The 21501-nt window shown below is 46.8% G+C and overlaps 2 protein-coding genes across 2 annotated transcripts in view; one reads left to right on the top strand and one right to left on the bottom strand.

The window, feature by feature from the left end:
• The window catches only part of SPIDR (scaffold protein involved in DNA repair), a 204624-nt gene extending 193575 nt beyond the window's left edge, over positions 1-11049 (top strand). The window contains 5 exon segments of the mRNA XM_050892140.1: positions 523-675; positions 5477-5570; positions 7065-7179; positions 7683-7736; positions 10386-11049. Coding sequence (XP_050748097.1) covers positions 523-675; positions 5477-5570; positions 7065-7179; positions 7683-7736; positions 10386-10517 — 548 coding nt within the window. The 3' untranslated portion in view covers positions 10518-11049.
• Positions 11050-12487: 1438 nt separating this feature from the next.
• On the bottom strand, positions 12488-14319 carry CEBPD (CCAAT enhancer binding protein delta). Its single transcript, XM_050891303.1, has one exon. The coding sequence runs from the start codon at positions 14014-14016 to the stop codon at positions 12979-12981; it is 1038 nt and encodes a 345-aa protein (XP_050747260.1). The 5' UTR covers positions 14017-14319; the 3' UTR covers positions 12488-12978.
• Positions 14320-21501: the final 7182 nt, after the last annotated feature.

The following is a 21501-nucleotide window of genomic DNA, read 5'->3' as shown; positions in this document are numbered from 1 at the left end:
AGGTTCAGGTATGGTTCTGTATGGTGCCTGCATGGGTCGTTCACATCTCACACCTTCAGTCACTTCCAAAATGTAAGTGGACTGGAAGCACCAACCTTTGTAAATGGCTATGTGTCCTGAAGCAAAAATCTCTGCTTTGGAGAATACAGCATTGCATGCACCTACTCTTTGTAATCTTTGAAACAAAGTAAGACCACCTGCAGGAGTGCCCAAGCTTATTACCAGGGAATAGACAGTAACATTGTGTTTGCAGGGAGCGTGGTGTGATGCAGAGTGGAATCGGACTCTTCTCTGCCATGTTCAAAATTTTAAAACATCTTTTTTCCCCAGGAGCTGCAAAGTGTAACGAGAGCATGATGCATGTATTGCTGAAAGCAAAATATTTTGTCATTGAGAAAACCTGATGGAGTCTATCCATCTGTTTAGTAGCTGGCAGAGATCGTTGTCTTTATTGGCCATGACAATTAACATGGTCACCTTTTTCCTTGTTACTGTACTGAGTTGAAATGTCTTTGTTGGCAGGTAGGATTATTTGTGTTGAACGTACTGTTCTCTTATTACAAAAGCCTCTTTTGTACTCGGCTGCCGGTGCTGACCTCAGTGAGCTGACTGGCCCTGTCAGACTTGATGAGCTGGATTCTACAACACAGGCCAACTCCGTGTGTGCTGTAAGAGGTTTGTATGGCCTTTTCTGAAATGAATGCGGTTAATTATTTGTGCTCACTTTAATCTTTTAGGTCTTCGTATTGATTTCTTGCACAAACAGCATGGAGGGATAAAAAAGCATAGTATTGCTCTGAGTCATTAGGATATTTAAGTTTTTATACTTCTTTGTGGGCTCTGTTTGCCTTTTGCTGGCCATGCTCTGCTCCCACTCACTCATACCCCAGAATAAATGTTTGATGCACAATCTGTTTTATTATATTCCTCCCTTCACCGTCTTCTTTCAGGAGCCTTCTGTTCATACCAGCCTTGTTGATGTTGGCAACAGTAAGGCAACAGTATTGGCAACTAATATTTTTTAGGCAGATGGATAAGATGCGTTAGCCAGATCCTGAATGGTAGGGGTTAGTGTCTGATTTCCCTGGAGCTTTGCTGCAATGGGGCAATTTAATATTTCACCATAGTCATCTAGCATAACTTGGCCAATATTTGCTCACCAGCTACTTTGGATCATTGCTTTGTCTAATATTTCAGTCCTACCACTAACCATGCAGAAACATTTCTTACAATGTATTTTCTAACATTTCCTAATCATGCAGAAACATTTCCTACTGTGTATTTTCTAATGCTTTGTCCAGTCAGCTTCTTAAACCTCCCAGTTGTAGAGTGCCTATAGGGAAAAGTCCTTAAAAGCCCAATAGCTCTTGGCTTTTAAAGACAATTTCCTGTCTTAATTTAACTCTCATGATTCCAGTAGCCTTTGTAGAAAATTCTTGATACTGTTTTACATTTACACCTCTGGAGCATTTGAAATGAGCTTTAAAATAATAGCAAATAATGGCTACAAATTAATCCTTCCAGCTATAATGTGATGCACTGAAAAGGCAGTTTGCAACCATGCAAAGCTGTTACTAAGCATATCTTCTCTTATGATAGAGCCACAAGTTAGCAGTGCCTCTGTGATTAATATATGAGCACCTTGCAGTGACAAATCTTGAACTCTTAACACTGCATAATGAAAACCAAGCACAACTAGATGCACTTCACTCAAAGCCTTGGTTGTTACGTACATCTCACATCGATATTGTGACTGACTTGAAAGATATTTCTGTCACTGGGTGTGAAATACTTTTTGACTTTTTTTTTTAAACCTCTCCAATAGTTACACTAAGAATTATCACTTCTCCACTCTTAATTTTATAACTAAGTATGAGAAGTGCCTGTCTTCTTTTGTCCCATTGACAGTGTACATAGTAGGATAAAGCAAACAGTTCTCTGTCCTTTCTTTTTCCAGTGGAGCGAAGAAAATACACCTTTGTGATCTATTGTGTAAACAAGTACTTACTTTACACACATGGGAGGTGTCACGCTTTCCCTGTTTTGTATTACAGGCGGAAGAATGACAAAAGGAGAAATTAATCCTACAACCTTGTCTTGCTTCATTTGAAATTTGTCCAGGGTAGTTGTTATCAGTATGTTCCCACACATTTGTCCCAATGTAGAATGTGTCTTCTTTATACCTGGGCTAATGCTATATATAGATGACAACTCTCACTTTCATGTGTAACTAAAATTATTTAATAGCATTTAAGATATAAATCCAGTGTTTTGAAATTCAGTTAGTTATTGCCTACATCTTTCTACTGAAGAAGTGAAACTAATAGCATTAACCCTACTTTGTTGGTGGGAGAATATGTGTTTGATGGAGTAACCCATGAAGGAAAATTTATCATCTCTAAAATTCACTCACTGTCTCTCTCTTAACTCAAGAGAGTTGTTAGTCTGGCTTTCAATGAGAAGCAGTATTACCTCGTTCATTCTTTTACTTTGTGCCCTCCTTTCACTTCCTGTACTTTTGGTCACCTACGTATGCTGTACGTGGGCCTCCTCTCACCTAACACTCAAAGAGGCTGCAAAGGCTTTACTCTACCCCTTCATGCAGTAGTGCTCCTTCCTCCTCCTCTGCAGTCATGGCTGCTCCTCCTGGCTCTCAGGGATTCAGCAGGCTCAACCTTCCCTAGAAAAACTTCTTTTTAACCAGTGAAAAATGCAGGTGGTCATTCAAGTCCCCATCCACAGATAGAGCGATTGGTCACAGTGTCAGAGCTTCCAGGAGTGCTGGGACTGGGGAGGGGCACAGGCCATGCTGCCTGCTGGGTTTTCGGTAGATCGGTCGTTTTTTGGAAGGTGTGTAAATAGGATAAGTTAGGTTGGAAGGAACCTCTGAAGTTCCTCCAGTCCTAACTCCTGCTCAAAGCTGGGCACTCAGCAACCTGGTACAACTCTATAGCTGGCCCAGTTTTAAAAGGACAATGTTGCAATCCAGGCAGATCCACTAAGTTTGTCAGAAATCCTTGTTTCAGAGAGGTCCAGTCATACCAGCTCTGGGATGGAGTATGATGCTCTTCAACAGATGAGTGAAAACCTGTGGTTGCTTTCTACTGGAAAGTTTATTCTTCTTTTAAAGATGAGTCTGTGGTTCTTATCTGTGAGCTCAGGGTTAATAGATTTATTTTCTTATCACTATGCACTGCAAAGTAATTTCTAAGCTCTTTTTGCTGTATAGTAGCAGTCAGGATGACTTAAATGTTGGCAGGTCATACTGCACAGAACTGTTTTTCCTCTTAACCATGCTTATGATCAAATACTAGTTAGTCCATACCACATATGTTATGTGAGAATATTACTTGATTAATGATATTTGCCTAGTATATGACTCACCACCAGTGACTGAATTTTGACATTGGATATTTTCATACCCAACACCCTCACTCCAGGGTGGGGTTTTTTTCAGTTTCCCTCTTAACAGTATGAACAAGACGGGGTCAATCAGCTTACCTAGGTTTCTCTTTTTGATTGAGCTTTTCCCCTTCCTGTCCATTAATCAGGGTAACTGACTGGAAAAAAAAATTATACACGTTCATTTTTTGAACGTTTCAACCAGAGTGTTACTTGTAATCCTCAGCCCTTCTTTGCATTCCTCACCAGAGACCTATTTTTCCAGGTGTTGTCCTATTATCAGTCGCTTCTTATGATGTCAGCCACAGCCCATAAAAATAGACTAGAGGTAAAAATCGAATTTTGTGCGTTTCCATTTAAAAGAAGGATCTCGGGAAAATATCCAAAAGGTTTGTGAACGTCAAGCAAAATCTAGAGTCTTGACAAATATGTGCAGCAGTTCAGCAGCTTAAACTTGAGAAATCACTTTGCATGCAGGGTGCACAAGACTGTCACTAGATTATTAGATCTCTTGCTGCCTTCAGTTGTGTTTGTTCTGACTTCAGTGATCTCTGGTGGTTTTCTCGAGGGAACTCTATGTTGTCATCAAAATAAACCTCTCCACTAGACATAATCTCGTCAGTATGATCCAGATTCATTTTCTTCACATGTACTTGTATTAGTTGTGCACTGGCATCCTGCAGTTGCAGTATGGCACACAACTGGGGGAAAGTTAAAAGGCTTAGAGAGAAACAGATGTGTCAGAAAAGGGGATTTTGTTTTGTTTTTTAAATTGTTTTTTAATGAAAAAGGAAACATATTCAGCAAACTAATTGGTAGCTTTTCTTTTCCATGAACAAGGGAAACGTGCCCATGCTGTGGCAGAAAGCATCCTACCTTGTAGTAGCAAGTGCTGATGGGAACTCCCAGTTTGTCACAAAAACTGAAGAATCAGAATTATTCCTGTAACAGTCCAAGGGGTTAAATGCACAGAATTGCTTATTCTGTCAGTGAAATCCATGTTGTTTTGTTACATGCATAGAAATTGGGTCATAAATGTTGTGTTTGAGAAGTGCCTTTCCTGATCTTCAGACTTGCTGTCCTTTGAATTCCCAAAGAAAATTACAGTTCTGTTGTTTATGTGTAGCTCCCTCCTTCCTGTCAGTCCTTGTCCCAGGAGAACCAGGAAAGCAAGGGATTAATGCCCTGTCTTACAGACCAGACAGTGTAAATGCTCCCTAGTCTCCAAGGGTTTCTTTTATTGAATGCGGTATAGAACTGTGAGATTCTTGCTCAACAGGAGCTGGCATTTTTAGTCTATACTTCTGTTGTACCAGTGAAGGTTTATTTTAGTGTAATTTCATTCTTACAGGTGATCCACTTTGTATGCTTCAAAATACTTAGAAGTATTTTCTCCATAAATAATGCTCATAATTTCAGCATATCGTTACCATAAAACGTAATGCACTCTTTACTGGCTTCTCATAAAACTCTGAATATATTTTTTCTTGCCAAAACTAGCAAGGCTCTTTATATTAGTCCAAAGTGTCTTTGTTATTCCCTTCTTAGGCACACACTTAAATCTGTGCCAAATCTAGTCTTTGTTAAATCAGTATAAATGAAGAATAACTCCATTGATAATGGAATTTAACCTGCATCATTGTTTTTGAAAGGGATTGGGTCTTCTCATTGGTTTGTGTTTCCTAAATATCGATATCAAGCTATCTGACCTGATGATTTTTATAGCTATTTATTGCCAAGGAAACATCAGAGGACCATAAAGAAAACAAACAAACAAAAACAAATCAGAGAATCAATAAAACCCAAACCAAAAGAACTGAACCTGTTTGGAAAGTTAATTACCAATTATCTAACTTCTGGTATTTTTAGAATGTAACACACTTGGCCATACTGTCATCCCTTGTTGGAGGGACGAAGGAGAAAGGGAGTGAGATTGTTGGAAGAGCTGATGCTTGCTCCGACAAGTCTTATTCTTAAGCTGAGAGTCAGAAAAGATTAAACCTGCTGTGAAGCCAGGAGTGACTGTGTTTGCTAGCTTACCGTTAGTATTTTGTAAGAATTTCATTTTCTGCAGGTACTGTTGTTGGCGTTAATGAGAGCACTGCTTTCTCCTGGCCTACATGCGACAGATGTGGCAGTGGAAAGTTGGAACGGTGTCCCCAGGACAGGTGAGAGTCAGCATGCTCCGGAGCACTCCAGGTGTTTTGCAGATGTAGCCATAACAGCAATAGGTGATGCAATGATTCCTGCAGGCACAGGCTGCACTTTGTTCCTTCCTAGAACTAAGACGTAGTATTTTTATTGCTGATGAACTGATAAAACCTGCAAGGTTAGATTAATTTATTAAGAAAGATACAAGTAGATAGGAAATGGTTTGAATTAGCAGTTATCACATTTTTTTTCAAACTAATCTTACAGTATTGCTTATAAAGATTTCATAGCCCACTGCATTATAATATTAGTTTTAATAAACATCCACTTAAATCACAGGTCTGATTTTAAGCTCCTTTAAAAGTAGCTTCTTGCGTTTGTCTACCCTACCTTGTTACCTTATGTACCACCAATTCACATTTTTATATTGAACTGTGGTGATCTTTGCTATAATTTACCTAAGTGTGAAAGAGTTGCGTTTCAGACCTACTAAATTTATAACCTTTCTAAAAATGATGTGGAAATAATTCTGGGAGTACGACTGTCCCAAATGTGAAGACTGATCCTACAGGACCTGTTACCACCTGAAATGCTAAACCTGCGTCACACTGGCATGCTCCTGGAAAGCCTCCCCTTCAGCTGCTTAGCCAGATTGCTCTTGCAGAGTCTGAGATACCTGATGGGATAAAAACACAAGAGGATAAGAGAGTAGTCAGAGTGTAAAAAGAAGGAAAGGGGGGTTCTTTCTACTGGAAAAGCTTACAAAAAGCATAAGGAGAAGTTGGGTGGGTTTGATCCCATTGAAATAGATAACATTTTCCTAAATATGAGAAGCTTTACCGCTTATGCTTTGTTATATATAGCCTCCGGGGGAAAAAGGCTGAAAATAAAAAAAAAAAGTTGTCCTACATTATACTATCATGCAAAAAATAAGGATGTGTGTATGTTCACATGGTAGTGTAGTTCAATAAAAAAAAAAAATCTCCACTGTGAAGGACACCTTTGCTTCATTTGGAGAACAATGTAGCGTCAATATTTGTTTAAGATGTTATTCCAACAAGCACTTATAGCTGAGCTTAAGTTTATGCATATGACTTAAGTGTGTGCTGAAAACGTTGAACGTTTGCTGAACAAGGGCCTAAATCAGTAAGTCACTTGGGCCAAATCTATACTACAAATATTCTTTTGCCACAACTTTTAGAAGGTTGTGAGATTAATATTTGCTTAAGTGGGGTGACTATAAATAGCAACCTCCCCCCATGTTGCCAAAACTTATAAAAGGAAGATCCTTTTGCTAGAAGAGTTTAGGTCCTCCAAGAGAGTTACTTAGCTCTACCAACAGAAGAGCTCTACTTGCTATTATCAACTGAATCTCCACCAGGGCTTGCCTACTAAAAGTCTACCAGCAAAGTATTTTAGAGAATAAGCCAGCTGGTTTTTGTGTGTTTTGATTTACGACTGATAGCTTTTCCATTTCTCTATATTTTTCCATCATTATTTGCGTGTTTCAGAGGATTGCTATATTGCAACCAGTGCGCTGAAGTTGTCATTTCACCGGTTTTGAAAATGCAGCTGGAAGTCTTCTTGAGTTGTCCATCCCGATCTCAAAGTACAGTAAAAGTAAAGGTATGGCACGAAATGAGCTTCGGTGTATTGAGTATAGTGAGGCTAGATACGTAGACACATAGGTACTCTAAGTCACACTTTGATGAACAGCTCTGTCAGAAGAAAAATTAAAAGATGTAAGAGTATCCCATAATTTAATCTGATACTAAACTTGTGTTTCATTGGACTAAGAACACAGTTCCCAGATCTTACTCAAATAATACAGTCATTGAGTTCACCCTGAGGTTTGCAAACTGTTTTATGGTCCAGCTAAAGGGCTTTGTTGGTTTGCGCCTTGGGAAACCTCAGTCTCCACAGCCTAAAAGGAACGTGTATTTTTAGACTCCCATTCTGAACATCTTTTGTGTCACCTCTCCTCTGCTTTCTTGGCCAGAGAAACAAAACCATTCTATATTAAAATGATAAATCTTTGTTCAACGTGACTGTTTTAACCTGCGAACAGAACATCTTTGCATACATAAGATTTTTGTCATGAACAAAACCTGTTAATTTTCTCATTCCAGCTGTTACAAAGGACAATCTCTTCTCTCCTCATGTCTTCCGCCAATGAGGATGGGGTAGGTATAATGAATGTTGACAAAAAAAAGTTAAACTACGTAACTTACTGTAGAGGCAGAGTACAGGAGACGTGAATCAGGTGGGAAGATAAACAAATCATAGAAATGAAAGGGATTCCTGGAGGTCATTGTCCGACCTACCACCCACACTGGGCTATTGCTAATGCATAGGCAGGTCAGCCGTGACTTTGGCTGGCAGGGTCTTGAAAACCTCCAAGAGGTCTGAAAATCTCCAAATCTTGGTGAAAATCTCCCAGATGGAGATTCTGCCTTTCCAGGCAGCTCGTTTCAGAACTGCACTAGGAGCGATAGGAGATTTCACTAGAAATAATGAATTTTTTTCTCATGTCAAGCCTGGGATTTGAGTGGGCTGGACCCTTTGGCAATCCCACCTTCCACCTGCTGATGCCCTGCTATCGCATGACTGTCATCAGGCTGACGCCCTGCTTTTTAGAAGAGAGATGCCGCAGATGGAACGTGTAGACAGCTTTAGCTCAGCTGCAGATCTGCAGAGCTATCTGCAAATAGCACTACGTCCAGACATTCAGAGCTCCAATGGGCAGTGCTGGGCTTTACTCCATTTTCTGGCTGAGGATCCAAAGACAGCAAAGATACAGTCCAAGCATCCCACCTTTTCGGGATGGTCTTCTAAACCCTATAAACCACAACTGCTTTCTGATAGCACAACCATGAAACTACTGGCAGGCAGTAATAGTAGAGAAATTTGCAAAACGCATGCAAGATAATACTTTATAATCGTATGAATGAAACACGCGTAAGCTGTGGGGATCCATGGGCTAAAGTACAGTTTATGTAATCGTGAAGTAGTTATTCCTTTAATCTGAGATAGCCGAAGAACCCTGACATTTGGCACAGTGACCCAGATTTATCGCAGGTGAGGGAGGCACGCGGGTAGGTGCCTGGCTGGCATTGGCTGCCAGATGGTCAGCAGTGAAGGAGCAGCACCTTCAGAGGGTGATTAAGTCCAGTTAGGATCCCGAGATCCCCCCCCTCTCCGTTGCATGTGGAAGGGAGCAAAGGTCAGCTCGTTGTCTTGTTTAATCATCCCAGTTAAATCTCTTCAGTTGGGTCACGTGTATTGGGGTCATTTTGCTTTCCCTCTTATATAGTCTTCTAGCATTTTGCTGTTACGTGCTCCATGGTTTTAATGGGATTTATGGATAATATTTAAAGTGGAATGTTGCTCTGAAATCGTACATTATTTTTCTTATGCTGGAGGATGTATATTTCATTTAAGCAAAGAGATACAAGAAATTTCCAAAATATGTTTGCTCTTTTAATAGCAGTTAAGTCTTGCTAAGTTTTACAGGATGTGTCTGGTCAGGTTACAGACTGACGAAATGTAGTTCTTTTTCGAGTTACTAGAATTCAAACAACCTCTTTTTCATGTTTCAATTTTTATAATGCTAGTATTTACAAGTGTGGCAACTTAGAAATGTTTTTTTCCCTAGCTGAAATGCAAGGATAATTTTTTCCTTTTTTTTTTCATAAGCATTTCTATCTCTGAACCGCTGCATTTTAAAAAGCAGCACATCTCAACAAAGCTTAATCACAAGAAATACCACTTGAGGTGGCATTTTTTTGCCAGTGCTGCTAAAGTTTCTAAGGGTGTAGCTTTGTAATCACTTCTTTTGGCAGGGAGGTTGGTTTTAGCTGCCACTGCCCCTGGCCACTTGTTCCTTACCTTGTGACAACCCTTCTGTTACACCAGTATAGCTGTTTGTGCAGCTGCATGGTGAATTGGACTGCAGAACCGGTCTGGGGTAAAAATAATCTAGGAAAATAATCTAGGAAAAAAAAGAGAAAAGGGTTGTTTATACCTTGAATCAGGCAATAGACAATACCTGTACAAATGCACAGCCTAGATGAAAGCGGGGGCATGGTCAGAGGCCGGTCATAGGCAAGTCCCACTGAGGAGAGAAATGGATGTAAAGCTGCCATCTGAGATCGGTGCCCTCTCGGGCAGGGTATCAGCTGTCGGTGTTACCAGTTCTTCTGGTAACGTGCTCTCTCATCTTAGAGAAATCATCCCAGCCTCGCATCCCTCTCCTCCACGCAGAATACAGGCTTTACAAATTCGCACAGGCACAACTCGTGTGTCAACTGCCAGTCGGATCATTAAACAGAAGGGACTGTGTAGGTGCCAGTGATCATAAACGATGCACGACACAACACAAAGTTAAAAGAGGGGGGGGGGGGAGTAAAAAGAGTTACAAAATATTTTTTCCTTTAGGGGATCTGTTAGCTAAGGTAATCGATATATAGTATGTATATACACATTGCTAGCACATGTGAATTCTTACGAGTGTCAGAAAGCTAGATGAAGGGAGCACACGTAGGTTATGCTTCAGCAAAATTGAGTTCAAAGTCCCGGTAGCTTTTTTTTTAAAGAGCTCATTTTTAACAGCCTGGTAGGGAAGCAGCACTTTAAGCAGGAGTGAGATCTAATTATTGAAAATCTAATGTATTCATTCTTTCCATCAGTTCTAATGCACCTTTCTTTTTGAGTCCTTAAAAAAATTGTCTGTTGGAAGAGGACTTTACACCCTGCATCTTCCCAGCTGAATGCTGCTTAGAACAGAATGTCCAGGACTGTTTGTTTTAATCAACATGCTTTTATCACTGCAGAGTTATGAGGTGCAGAGCGTGCTGGGAAGGGAGGTGGGGTTATTGAACTGCTACGTCCACTCCGTAACCAGCCACCCCAACTGCGTTGCACTGGAGGAAATCGTTCTTCTGGAAGCAGGAGCAAGACACTGAGCTGAACTCTAGTCAGCCACTATAGTATCTGTGGACTTTGTAATGTGGTTATCTGTTAACTAGTGCCACAGATAATGTATAATGCAAGTGTGATAAGTATTAAGATAGTTTATTAAAACTGCGATTTACAAAGCACATCGTGCTAACACTGAAAAAATACCTATATAAAAAAATCTGTTCAACTTTCTGAACTCTTCTTTTTCGGATCAGTTCAGAATTAAGAATACAGTTCTTTGGCGTGTTTGCTGTTTATGTATGTGAAACATCGTGTTCTGGAAGTTTTGAATGGTTGTGAATTTTTTTATAATACTGTATTTATTATATGTCGATGGAAAATATTTTACTGATATTTTTGAAATAAATACCTTGCTATAGGCAGTGAACATTGGTCTAAGCTGAGTTTTATCAGCGGATTCCAGACGTACCGCCGGCTGCAAAACACCACGTTGTGCATGAATTCTGAGTTCTAACGTTTGTTATTGCCTTGCAATAAATGCTATAAAGATGGAGATTTAAACAAAGCTTATATTTTGAAGTGTCAAGCATATATAAAGTTAATGTTTTACAGCTAATCGGTCTCTAAGCATAGAAGTACCGTGTTATCTGTACCTTCCCACAAAGCGGGTGTTTCATTATACAGTTTCTGTTAAGGGTAACGAGCAAACTGTTTTGTAGGCCACATAACTATCCTCACCCTGACTGTACAGAGACATGGATTACAGATCAGATAAATAATATCAAAATCTTCCGGTGTGCATTGTTTGAGATGCAAGAATTAATGTAAGAGTTCAGTCAGAGATTAGATTTTTTTCCCCTTCCCCGTTCACGGGATTTAAAAAACCCATACAGGTCAGAGGAGGAGGAATGAATGGTTTTGCGCAGGTCCAGTATGTGACTACCCAGCAGAAAAGGAACAGCAAACTTGTTGCTACACTGATCATTCCTGCAGCTGAGGCCGACAGTGGAAAGTCTCATATACATCACGATTACTAACGGAATGACCCAGCTTTTGAATCCCCCTTTTTCCCCCCTCCTCCAAGTATCAGTCTCTTACCTGCCTCCCTGTAAGGAAAAAGGGAACGTCAGCCCATTCCTGCGTAGGGGATTTCTGCCCTGTACACGACCAGGGTCGCCCCTTTGAAACCAGCGAGATTTCTCTTTCTCGGAAAGCACTGGCTGTTGGAGATGCTTGTCCTATCAGGCCATTTTTCTGCCAATGCCCTATAGATGCCGTCATCTTTGTGCGTGCAGGATCAAAATTCAGACAAGTAGCCTAACCCTTCGTAATATATTCACGTAGAGATCTGCGCTGTTGCCTGCTCTCTTTCACTAGCAGTGATCGGTGAAGTGGCCAGCTTGTGCGCAGCGCTGTGACTGATAGCCTACAGCGGGCTGAAGCACATGGGTGCAACATCTCCTTTGGGACTACAGCTGGCTCAAACTTAGGAGCGTGTTAGTGCAGGTGCAGCTTTGCACTGTCTGGAGTGGAAAGCGCTTTGAGGTTTTTTAACAGGAATTTTAACTCACGGTGTTCTTGTGTTCATGTATGTATATTTTATTTTATAGTACTATGTTTCTGGAAGAGTTCTGGCCAAAGAGCAGCCCCTCCTGCGGTGCAGCTGCTGCTCAGCCCCCAACAGTTAGCTCAGCGGCAACCACTGACTCAGCATTCCGGCACAGCGATGCAAGTCCCGGGGGAAAGCAGGCTTCGCAACGACCACGTGCAAGAGTCCCCGTTATTCCCCCCATTCCATCGCCCTTCGGCTGCTTTGAGAGAAAAATGCAGTGCACCTCACCCCCGGCTTGTCCTCGCCTCCCCGGTTCAGCTGCTGGCAGCTCCCCCCCCCCGCCCCCCCGTGTCCGTGTCCCCCCCCCGCCCCGGGCTGCGAGTTGGCAGCAGCTCCTGGGAAGCGCAGCTTCCCCCGCCGCCGACCCGCTGCTTTCAACACACAGAGCAAACGAGAGCATGGTTGATTTAAAATGCTTTTTTTAATTCTTAGAAATGCTGTAAAAATTGATATAAAAGGTCGAGCATGCTCAGTCTTTTTTTCATCCTACTGTCTAAAATACATGGGGTTTTTGAATCATTTTAACAGATGTACCATAGCTGCATCGGTATGAGTAAAATGTAGAAAAGACGAAAACTACCATTACAAAAATAATTTAAGGGGAGAGAAGAAAAAAATATATATATATTTAGCTTTTTTCCTTTTTTTTGCAAGTTTCGTGGTGAAAGACCCAGGCATCGCGCCGCGTCGCTACAACATTCAGAAAGCGGCCGCGGGCCGGCAGGTCCCACCGCCGCTTCGCGCCTCCTCCTCCGCGCCCGGCCCGGCCCGGGGCGCCGCGGCCCGGCCCGGCAAAGGCGGCTCGGCCAGGCTCGGCCCGGCCCGGCCCGGCCCTCTGAGGTATTTATCCACGGTCTCCCGGAGTCCGTCTCTCCGTCCCGCTTCCCCCCCGGTTACCGGCAGTCGGTGCCCGAGCCGGGCTGCAGGAAGGAGGCGCTGGGCAGCTGCTTGAAGAAGTGCCGGAGGCTGGTCAAGTCCCGGGTGAGCTGCTCGATCTTCTTGTGCAGCTTCTCGTTCTCGGCCGAGAGCTCCAGCAGCTTCTGCTGCATCTCCTGGTTGCGCCGCTTCGCCTTGTCGCGGCTCTTGCGCACCGCGATGTTGTTGCGCTCCCGGCGCTGCCGGTACTCGGGGCTAAACCTGTCCACGCACTTCTTGCCGCCGCGCTCCTTCCCGCCGGGGGCCGGCGGCGCCGGGACGCCCTGCGCCGACCCGGACACGGACACGGACACGGCGGCGGCGGGGCCCGGGGAGCGGGTGCTGCAGCTGGAGGGGGAGCTGCTGCCCGGCGGCTCGGGGGAGGTGGGCGGCGTGGGCTGCCCGCTCAGGTTCATGATGGTCTGGGCGCAGGTGGCGATCTGCGAGGGCAGCAGCGAGGAGGAGAGGTCGCTGTCGCTCCAGTCCGGCTCCTGCTTCAGGGCGCCGCGGGAGGAGGAGGAGGAGGAAGAGGAGGAGGAGGAGGAGGAGGAGGCGGTGCGGGGCTCGGCGCCCAGCAGGGTGGTCATGGCAGCGCCGAGGTCCTTGGCGGGGTCGCGGCCGGCGCCGCCGCCCGGCGGCAAGTACTCGCCGTAGTCCCCGCCCCGCTCGGGCTTGTGGTTGCTGTTGAAGAGGTCGGCGAAGAGCTCGTCGTTGCAGAGCTCCAGGTTGGGCACGGCCGACATGGAGTCAATGTAGGAGCTGAAGTCGATGGCGCTCTCGTCCTCGTACATGGCCGGGGCGGCGGCGCTCAGCTCCGCCAGGTTGGTGCCGCTGCCCCCCAGGCCGCCCCCCGCCTCCTCGCCGCTCATCCCGCAGCCGCCGCGGCCCCCCGCCTTGCAGGCGGGACCCGGCCCGCCGCCGCTGCCCACCTTGGCGTCGTAGAAGTTGGCGGGCTCCAGGCACCAGCTCTTATAACATGCCGGGGAGTCCAGGCTGTAGAGAGCGGCGGCGCTCATCGGAGAGCGGGACGCGGCGCCGCACGGCCGCGGCGCAGGGGCTCCGGGCCGCGGGCACCAGCCGCCGCTCCGCGACGATCGCAGCTCCAGCCTCCGCCACGGGCAGGTGGGGAGCGGGGCTGCTGCCGCTGCCGCCGGTGCTGCTGCTGCTGCTGCTGCTGCTCGCACTGCTGCTGCTGCTCGCACTGCTCCTACTGCTGGTGGTGGTACCGGTGCTCCCGCTGCCGTCCCGCCGTCGCCTCGCCTCCCCGAGGGGGCCGATCCGGGCTCGGGTCACACGCCGTGCTGGGGCGATGGGAGGCGGGGATGGGACAAGGCGTCTCTGGACCTGGGAGCGAAACGCCCGCTCGGTCCCTTCTTATACGGCGCCGGCCCCGCCTCCTGCCCCAATGACGGGGAACGAGTGTTCCCGGCACCCCCGGGGACCCGGGGGCGGGAGCGGGTGGGGTGCGCGGCCGCGGAGGCAGGGCTCCCGCCGCGGAGAGCTGCCACCTCCCGGTGGAGGGTGGCCGCGGTCGGGGGTGGCCCTCTCCGGGGGACGGGACGGTGCGGGGAGGGGGCAGGCGCCCCGAAAGGGGCGCCTGCCCCCTCCCCGCACCGTCCCGTCCCCCCGGGGAGGGCTGCCCCGACGCCGGTACCGGCCCCCCATTCCCCCTGCAACGCTCCAGTTGAGCGTTTATTTTCCCTTTTCCACACGGGCCAGCGGAAGAGCTGGCGGAAAAGGCTCATTTTACTCCCCCCCTCCCCACTCTGCATTCCCCCACCACCACCACGCTTCCCCAGCGGCGCCTTGGATGAAGCGATACGGGAAAGATGCTGCCTGCCCCACGCGTGTCTCTCTCTGTGTATCGCCCTAGCGCCCTCCCGAGGCTCCGCTCCTTCCGCTGGAGCACGGGCAGCTTCACCGGAGAGGGCTGTAAATCCCCCCCACCCCACCCCACTCCACCCCACCCCACCCCACCCAGCGACTGGGTGGCTGCTTGGACTTCTTCTTGCAGAACGCCCCGGTGGCAAAGGGGTCTCTAAGGCATCTTTAGCTGCTTCACGCTGTCTGCGTGAAGTTAAGCCTCTTTTAAAAACTTACGATAGGTAATTATGCATTTCCCCCCCACACCCCTTGCATCTAATAAACTACTACTATTAAATTGGCAAGTATCAGAGAAATGAAAATATTTTAATTATTTCAAATATGTGAAATGTGTAAGAAGTTTTCTAGTTACATAAGAGTTTTTAAAAACCCTGGCTTCACCCCCGGGTGCTCCATTGACTGAATTACAAAAGAAACACACACACACGCACGCACAAAACCCAAACCCTTTAAAAAATTCTATTTTAAGATTTATTTACTTCTTCTTCCAGAAGACGCGGCTAGGTTTATGACGCTTCGACAGGACTAGCCCAGCCGCTGACTTTTCAGCCCAGCACTCAGATGACACCGCTGGCGTGAAGCTGTGCCCTGCCGAGTGCCGTGCCGCTCGGAGGTGGCTTTCTGGGGACCGTGGGTACGTGCCGGTCATGCCGGGCCTGCTGCCTCGCTCCGGGCAGGGCTCCATCTGCCGCTACCGCAGCTGTTGCAGTAACGCAGCTGTTGATCAAAGGGGTGTGTATTTTAACGTAAATAGCTGGGACAGGACTGGTACATGCTCTCCCCTTGGCCGTAAACTCCCCGTGGGAAGGCTTGTGGGATCAGGGTGAGTGTGCTCTGCCTGGCAGGTGAGGTTTTGCATCTGGCAGGTAGGGTTTCACATGGAGGGGCTTTGCTCTGCTTGTAACTCTAGTGCTGCAGTTAACCCCCCAGAGTTGTTGTGTTTAAATAAACTCGATTTGATTTGCTCATCAGAGGCTTCATCATGCAACCTTTTCCTACAGGAGCATTTAGCACTGAACTTGACAGTGACACAAGAAACGGTTGCTTTTTTTCTTTTTTTTTTTTTTTTTAAGTGCAAACAACTTTCCTTTCCCACATCGTCAAAAAAAATATATCCCCTTCCCCAAAACCAGTTCTACTTTCTGCCCTCCAGCGCTGGGGTCCATCCACGTCGCATGACTCTGCACCACCTGACCTTGGCCTGGCTGTCCGGCAGGGAACTGCGACCGTCACGCAGCGCTCCTGGAGCTTTTTGCTCTGCAGGACGTGTAGAGAGGTGGGTGCATGAAGCATGGGAAGGCAGTTCAGAAATGCAAGGCGGTGACATCCACTCTCTCCCCCGCGCTCTGCGACAGGGTCTGTTGATCGCTGGAAGGTGATACATCTCACCTGTCGTAGCCATAAAATTATGATTTGTCTTGGAAAGCCTCTCATCTGACTGTTTGTACGTGGAACTGTGTTACGCTCTCAGCTCGCTGAAGTCCTTATCCCCAAAGGGCAGCTGGTCATCACACGGTGTTGGCGTGCAACTGCGCCAGCCCGAACAGTCTCATTTAATGCCCATCATGTGTTAGTCCAAAAAAGAGACGCAATTCCCAGCCAGGTCACCCGGCCCCCGCTGGGCACCCTGCCGTACGGCAATTAGATTCTCAAAATCCCTCAGCAAATAGTGACCTGCTGGGCATGGAAACCCTGTGCAAGCCCCAATGTCTGCCACCCGTGTCACACCTAAGCCCCATCACGGAGGGTGCAGTTTTCCTTACAGTGTCTTCAGGAGCTGGAGGCGTGTTCAGAGCTCGTGGTCAGACCTGTCGACACCCGTCCCCCAAAACCAAGCAGCGAGAGCCATCCCCTGGAAGATGAGTTGGTTGTGTTCTTGAGCCAGAGATGTGTGATTTCAGGAGCACATTTCAGGGGGTTCCCCCACGTGCCATGCAGGGTGTGAAGCCCTGGGGTGGTACTACACCTGCAGCGAAGCATCTAGGAGCACGTGAGTGAGTAAGTGATACTTGTCGCTTACCAAAGCACTGGGCTGAAGGCAGGACGATGTCCACGCTCTACTGTTTCCTGGGGTGGATTTGTCTGGCGTCTCGGCAGCTGAAATCTGTTCCATCTGCGTAAGTAATTTCACGCACAGTGAAGCAGAGACTAGCCCTTGATTCCCTCAGCCATCCTACTGAGTACCTGACCCATCGAATCATGGCTTGTCTCTGGGATCCAGTAAGTTTAAAGAGCAGTAAGAAACATTTTGAGCACCTGAATTTCAGAATAATTTCTTTAAAACCTGATTGAGGTTCCTGCTCCAAATCAAGCAAAGAGGAGCATTTAAACCTGGGGAGAAAGGACAAGAAACCTTTCTCTAAGAAACCTTTGCAGAGAAAAGACAAAACTTCTTTAAATTACTCTGGAGTGCTGGCTGTGAATCCCAGAGAAGCACCAGGACCCCGAGCCCTTCAGGGACAGGAATTAAATCACACTGTATTTCTGACTAGTTTTTCCTCATAAATAGGGGACAGGCCACTCAGGGAAGGTGAGGAAATGGGGAATGCTTCAGCCTGGCTTTAATCCTCCCCGTCCTCCTCCCGGCGTGCTCACCTCTGGCAACCCAGCCAGACATGCAGGACTTTTTGGGACAGCGGGGCTGGGAGTGCGGCAAGGCCGGGCTGGTCCTGTGGAGCCTATGGAGCCCACGGAGCCCACGGAGCCCCCAGAGCCCTTCTCTGCTCTTGGGGTGCTACGGGGCTGAGGCAGCGCCAGCAGGACGCCGGCTCCTGGGGGATTCACGGGCTGGGGTAAGGAAGCTGCGGAGCAGGACTGTGGGAGGGACGCATCATCCAGGGGAAGCATCTCATGGCACTGGATTTCACGGGGAAAGGCTGGCTGGCTGGTGACAAAGAGCCAGCTGACGAGGGAAAAAGATGGAGGAGTGGTTTGCCTGGTTTTCTCCTCTACCCCCCCCCCCCCCCCCCCCCCCCCCCCCCCCCCCCCCCCCCGCAGGAAGAAGCAGGAGTGCAATGATAGTTTCATTCCACAGCTAGAAGCCAGGAAGGGCACTTGGGGGCTGACCGGGGAATGGGACATGCAGACGAGGAGGTGCAAGTTGTTTGGGGAGAGTCAAAAAACCTGCCACCACACCCCTGGGGAGGGACAGTAACTCCTTGAGGCTGGCGTTGGCTCTCGTAAGCCAGCGCAGTGGCTGCTGGACAGACCCTCCCTACCCCCTCGTCCCACCGCTGCCAGGGCTCGTGCCTCTCCCTTGTCTTGAATCGCTGTTGCAGTATTTTGCTCGTCGCTTGTACTCACTTGGGTCAGTTCATTGCACTGATCCAGCCTGCGGCCACCCCACTGTTAGCGGCTGAAGAACTTGCCAGTAAATGAAAGGATTTTTCTTTTTAGCTCTTTTAAACTCTGTGGTCTGACTCCCTGCGGGCGTTTGAGCCCTGGCAGCGCCAGCCCGGGTTTGTTCAGCTGCACCTCGGGCTGCCGAGCTGCTGAATTAAATCTTCCACGTACCCGGGCTCCCCAAAGGCCAAGTGCCGCAGCAGTGAAACGCATCAGACCCTGTGCTCCTCGTTTTCTCGCGCTCTTTGGTGGGTGCTCTGAACCTTTTCCCGATAAAGGTTTTGCATGACTTCCCAGCAGGGACAAGAATCGTGAGATCAAATCCACAGCTACGTCTTCTGCCTAACCAAATGAAATCCTGCACAGTATCCTGCACATCCTGCGAGTTTAATGGACAGGTAGGGCGAGTGTTACCCTCTCCTGTCCCATCAAAAAGGAAAAAAAAACCCAAGCAAACAAAAAAGCAAACAAAAAAACCCTGTAAATAATGTGGAAACTGTAACCAATCATTTCCAGTCCCTTACGGCCACTCCTTCCCAAAACTTTTTGCAACAAAAAACCCTAAACACCCTATTCTGGACACTGATTTAATGTAAGATGTAGCTCTTTGGCAGCTTTGCTACAAGACTAGTGACACCATTCGGTGCTGTGGGTGGCTGCCAGGGTGCGACCTTTCTGCGCAGGTGCCATTTCTTACGAGCAGCATTGCTTAAAAATGAAATTTTTAAAACCCAGGTCATATCCAAATGAGGCACACAGTGTTAATAAGGTGACTCGGCAGACCCTCATCCTCATTACTTGTGAGAGGAAATAAAAAAAAAAAAGAGTTTTAAAGCAGCGGTAATAAATCCTTATTTTAACTCCTTGATTTTGAAAAACATGAAGTTTGGGGAGAAATGTCTCTAAACGTAGACGCTTACTTACCTGACTTCAGGAAGCGGCTGGCCAAACCCTTCAGCGTGAGGCCAGAGGAGCTGTAGGAAACCCCTCATTCCGCAGCTGAAGACGAGCCTAATTCATCGTTCTTGTGGAGAGCTCGTAGGCTCCTGCCCGTGCCCAAACGTGTGCTGGTGCTGTACCACATCTCAGCCACAGACACCTCAAGGTAACATTTAAATTGGGGGGGTGGGGGGGTGGGGACTAAGGGAAAATCCTGCGCAGGACGAGCAGCCTGCAGGAACTTCTTTATCAGCTGGGAAAGGAAACTGCCGGCGGCAGCTGCAGAGCTTTCCTCTGTGTTCAGCAGTATTATTATTTTTAGTTAGAGGGAAATTGTAAGGTTGACAGGGACGGTAAGGACTAGCTTAAACATCAATATTATTCTATACACTAAGAAAACCCTACCGAGAATATATGCTAATCATTTACATAGCTTTTTACACGCAACTAATGAATTTCCAGATACAGTGCACATCTGGTTATTTAATCAGAGAAGGAAATATTCTGCCGTACTTGTGGATAGTTACTAAGTTTTGTTCTGCATCATGAGACCTGAAGCAGTCTCCGACTCCAAGCAGCACATCATCTCATTCTTTTCTGGAAGCACCGAGCCCAGCGACTTGAGGTTTTTCATTGCATCAGTACTTTCCTCACTGCTTCGTGGGCTGGCTTCAGCCTTGCCATTTAACTGCTATATTCTATTGAGAGCAGCACTCTTCAGTCGGGATCGGGGACGGCAGCTGTGATTTACGTATGTATGTTGGGGGTTATTTTCAGGCTCATTCAGCTGCACAGGGAAGGCTTCGTCAGGGCAATTCCACTTGCTTCGCACAGGATGTGTTTCTGCTCATGAAAACCCAGCAGCTTTGTGCTTTGCTCCTTAGCTGACACCCGAGCTTGACAAATATATCACTAGCAGGACTGATGTAGCTGTGGCTTCAAATTACAGCACTTATTTTAGGGCCAAAACCAGAGCTTTCAACTAATTTAAGTGTCACGGACATGTTCTAAGCTCTTTTGCACTGTCCGGGCTACTTTCACCTGTCTCAAAGGCTTTCACGCCTGGCCTGAGGGCCTTTTGCTATGGACTAACGGGAGAGGAAGGCACGGGGCAGGGTTCACCGCAGTGCCCTTCCCCTGGAAGAGCCGGGCTGCGCTCCCGCTCCGGCCCCTTCCAAAAGGCCAAGGAAACCTCGGTTGGTGCTGGGGGGAGGCCTGCTGCGCACAAACATCGATTGTTGCTGAAGGTATCAAAAGTCCTACGAGAAGAGCCTCGTTAAACTATAAACCTAAACTTTGTCCTCCTCGGTGCAGGTCAAAGTACCCAGTAAATATCTGAGGTATGTGCCAAAAGTGCAATTAAACACCTCATACAACCAGCCACTTGATTTCCAAATGTCCCCCCGCCTTTTTATGTAGCTTTTTATTGTGCTTTAACTTTCCTATATTTGTAGAGTGACAACGTGAAAGCCGAGTGCCTCACCTAACCAATCTTTAGTCATAGTGCCACCGTCTTTATTGACACCAGAGATTAAAAGAACAAAATGCACCAAGACATCTTACACAAGTGTATATAAAAACAGACTATATCACACGCTCTTATAAAAAAACCGCTGCCCATTAATTATCATCTGTATAAATGGGTAAAGGTGGACGTTTTCCACGATTAAAGTGCCCTAAATTAACTTTTGAAATGAGGTATACATCTGAAAGTTTATTTTTAAATAGATGTTTCCTCTACAAAAATACAGCTGAACAATCTTTTTAATTAATAAAATCTGATAAAAAGATTCTGACATAAAGAATCAAGCATATTTAGTAAGAAGGAAGGTAACAAATAGAAAGTGTTGCTGAAAAGTGTATGAAACAAAAAAGCTTCCTCCCTATTCGTTAGGCCTTAGTGAGCAATCTTCCCCATCCTGAGTTTTTCATGGAGTTGTATCCCGGAGGCAGATTCCTCTGCTCTCCAGCTGAAAGATCCATTTGAGACTGGTGCCAGCGGCGGCCCTCAGCGACACCAGGCAGGAGGGAGAGCTTGTAGGCAGTGAAAGGGCAAAGATTCATTTTTATTACACTTTTTATGATAATTACTAAAAGCCTCAATGGAAACTATCTCCTACAATGAATTCAGGGTAATAAACAACAGTAATATTGGAGAGAACTCTCTTTGCCCCTTGCCGTCTCCGCTGCACCGCACTTGCCACCAAGGTTACCTGAGAACTGGCTGCCAGAGAGGAAGAGCCACATCTGGCACAACTTCCCCACTTCGGCATAAACAACTACCAAAGTGCAGGAGCCGTTCCCGTGCTGGGCTGCGGTTATCGCAAGAAGCTTAC

The sequence above is a fragment of the Gymnogyps californianus genome, chromosome 2 (assembly GCF_018139145.2).
Source record: "Gymnogyps californianus isolate 813 chromosome 2, ASM1813914v2, whole genome shotgun sequence".
In the NCBI taxonomy this organism is placed as follows: domain Eukaryota; kingdom Metazoa; phylum Chordata; class Aves; order Accipitriformes; family Cathartidae; genus Gymnogyps; species Gymnogyps californianus.
This window is presented reverse-complemented; position numbering and strand designations above follow the sequence as displayed.

Bases quoted from the DNA above. Each gene is read 5' to 3' on its own strand.
- CEBPD (XM_050891303.1), bottom strand. From the start codon at position 14,016: ATGAGCGCCGCCGCTCTCTACAGCCTGGACTCCCCGGCATGTTATAAG.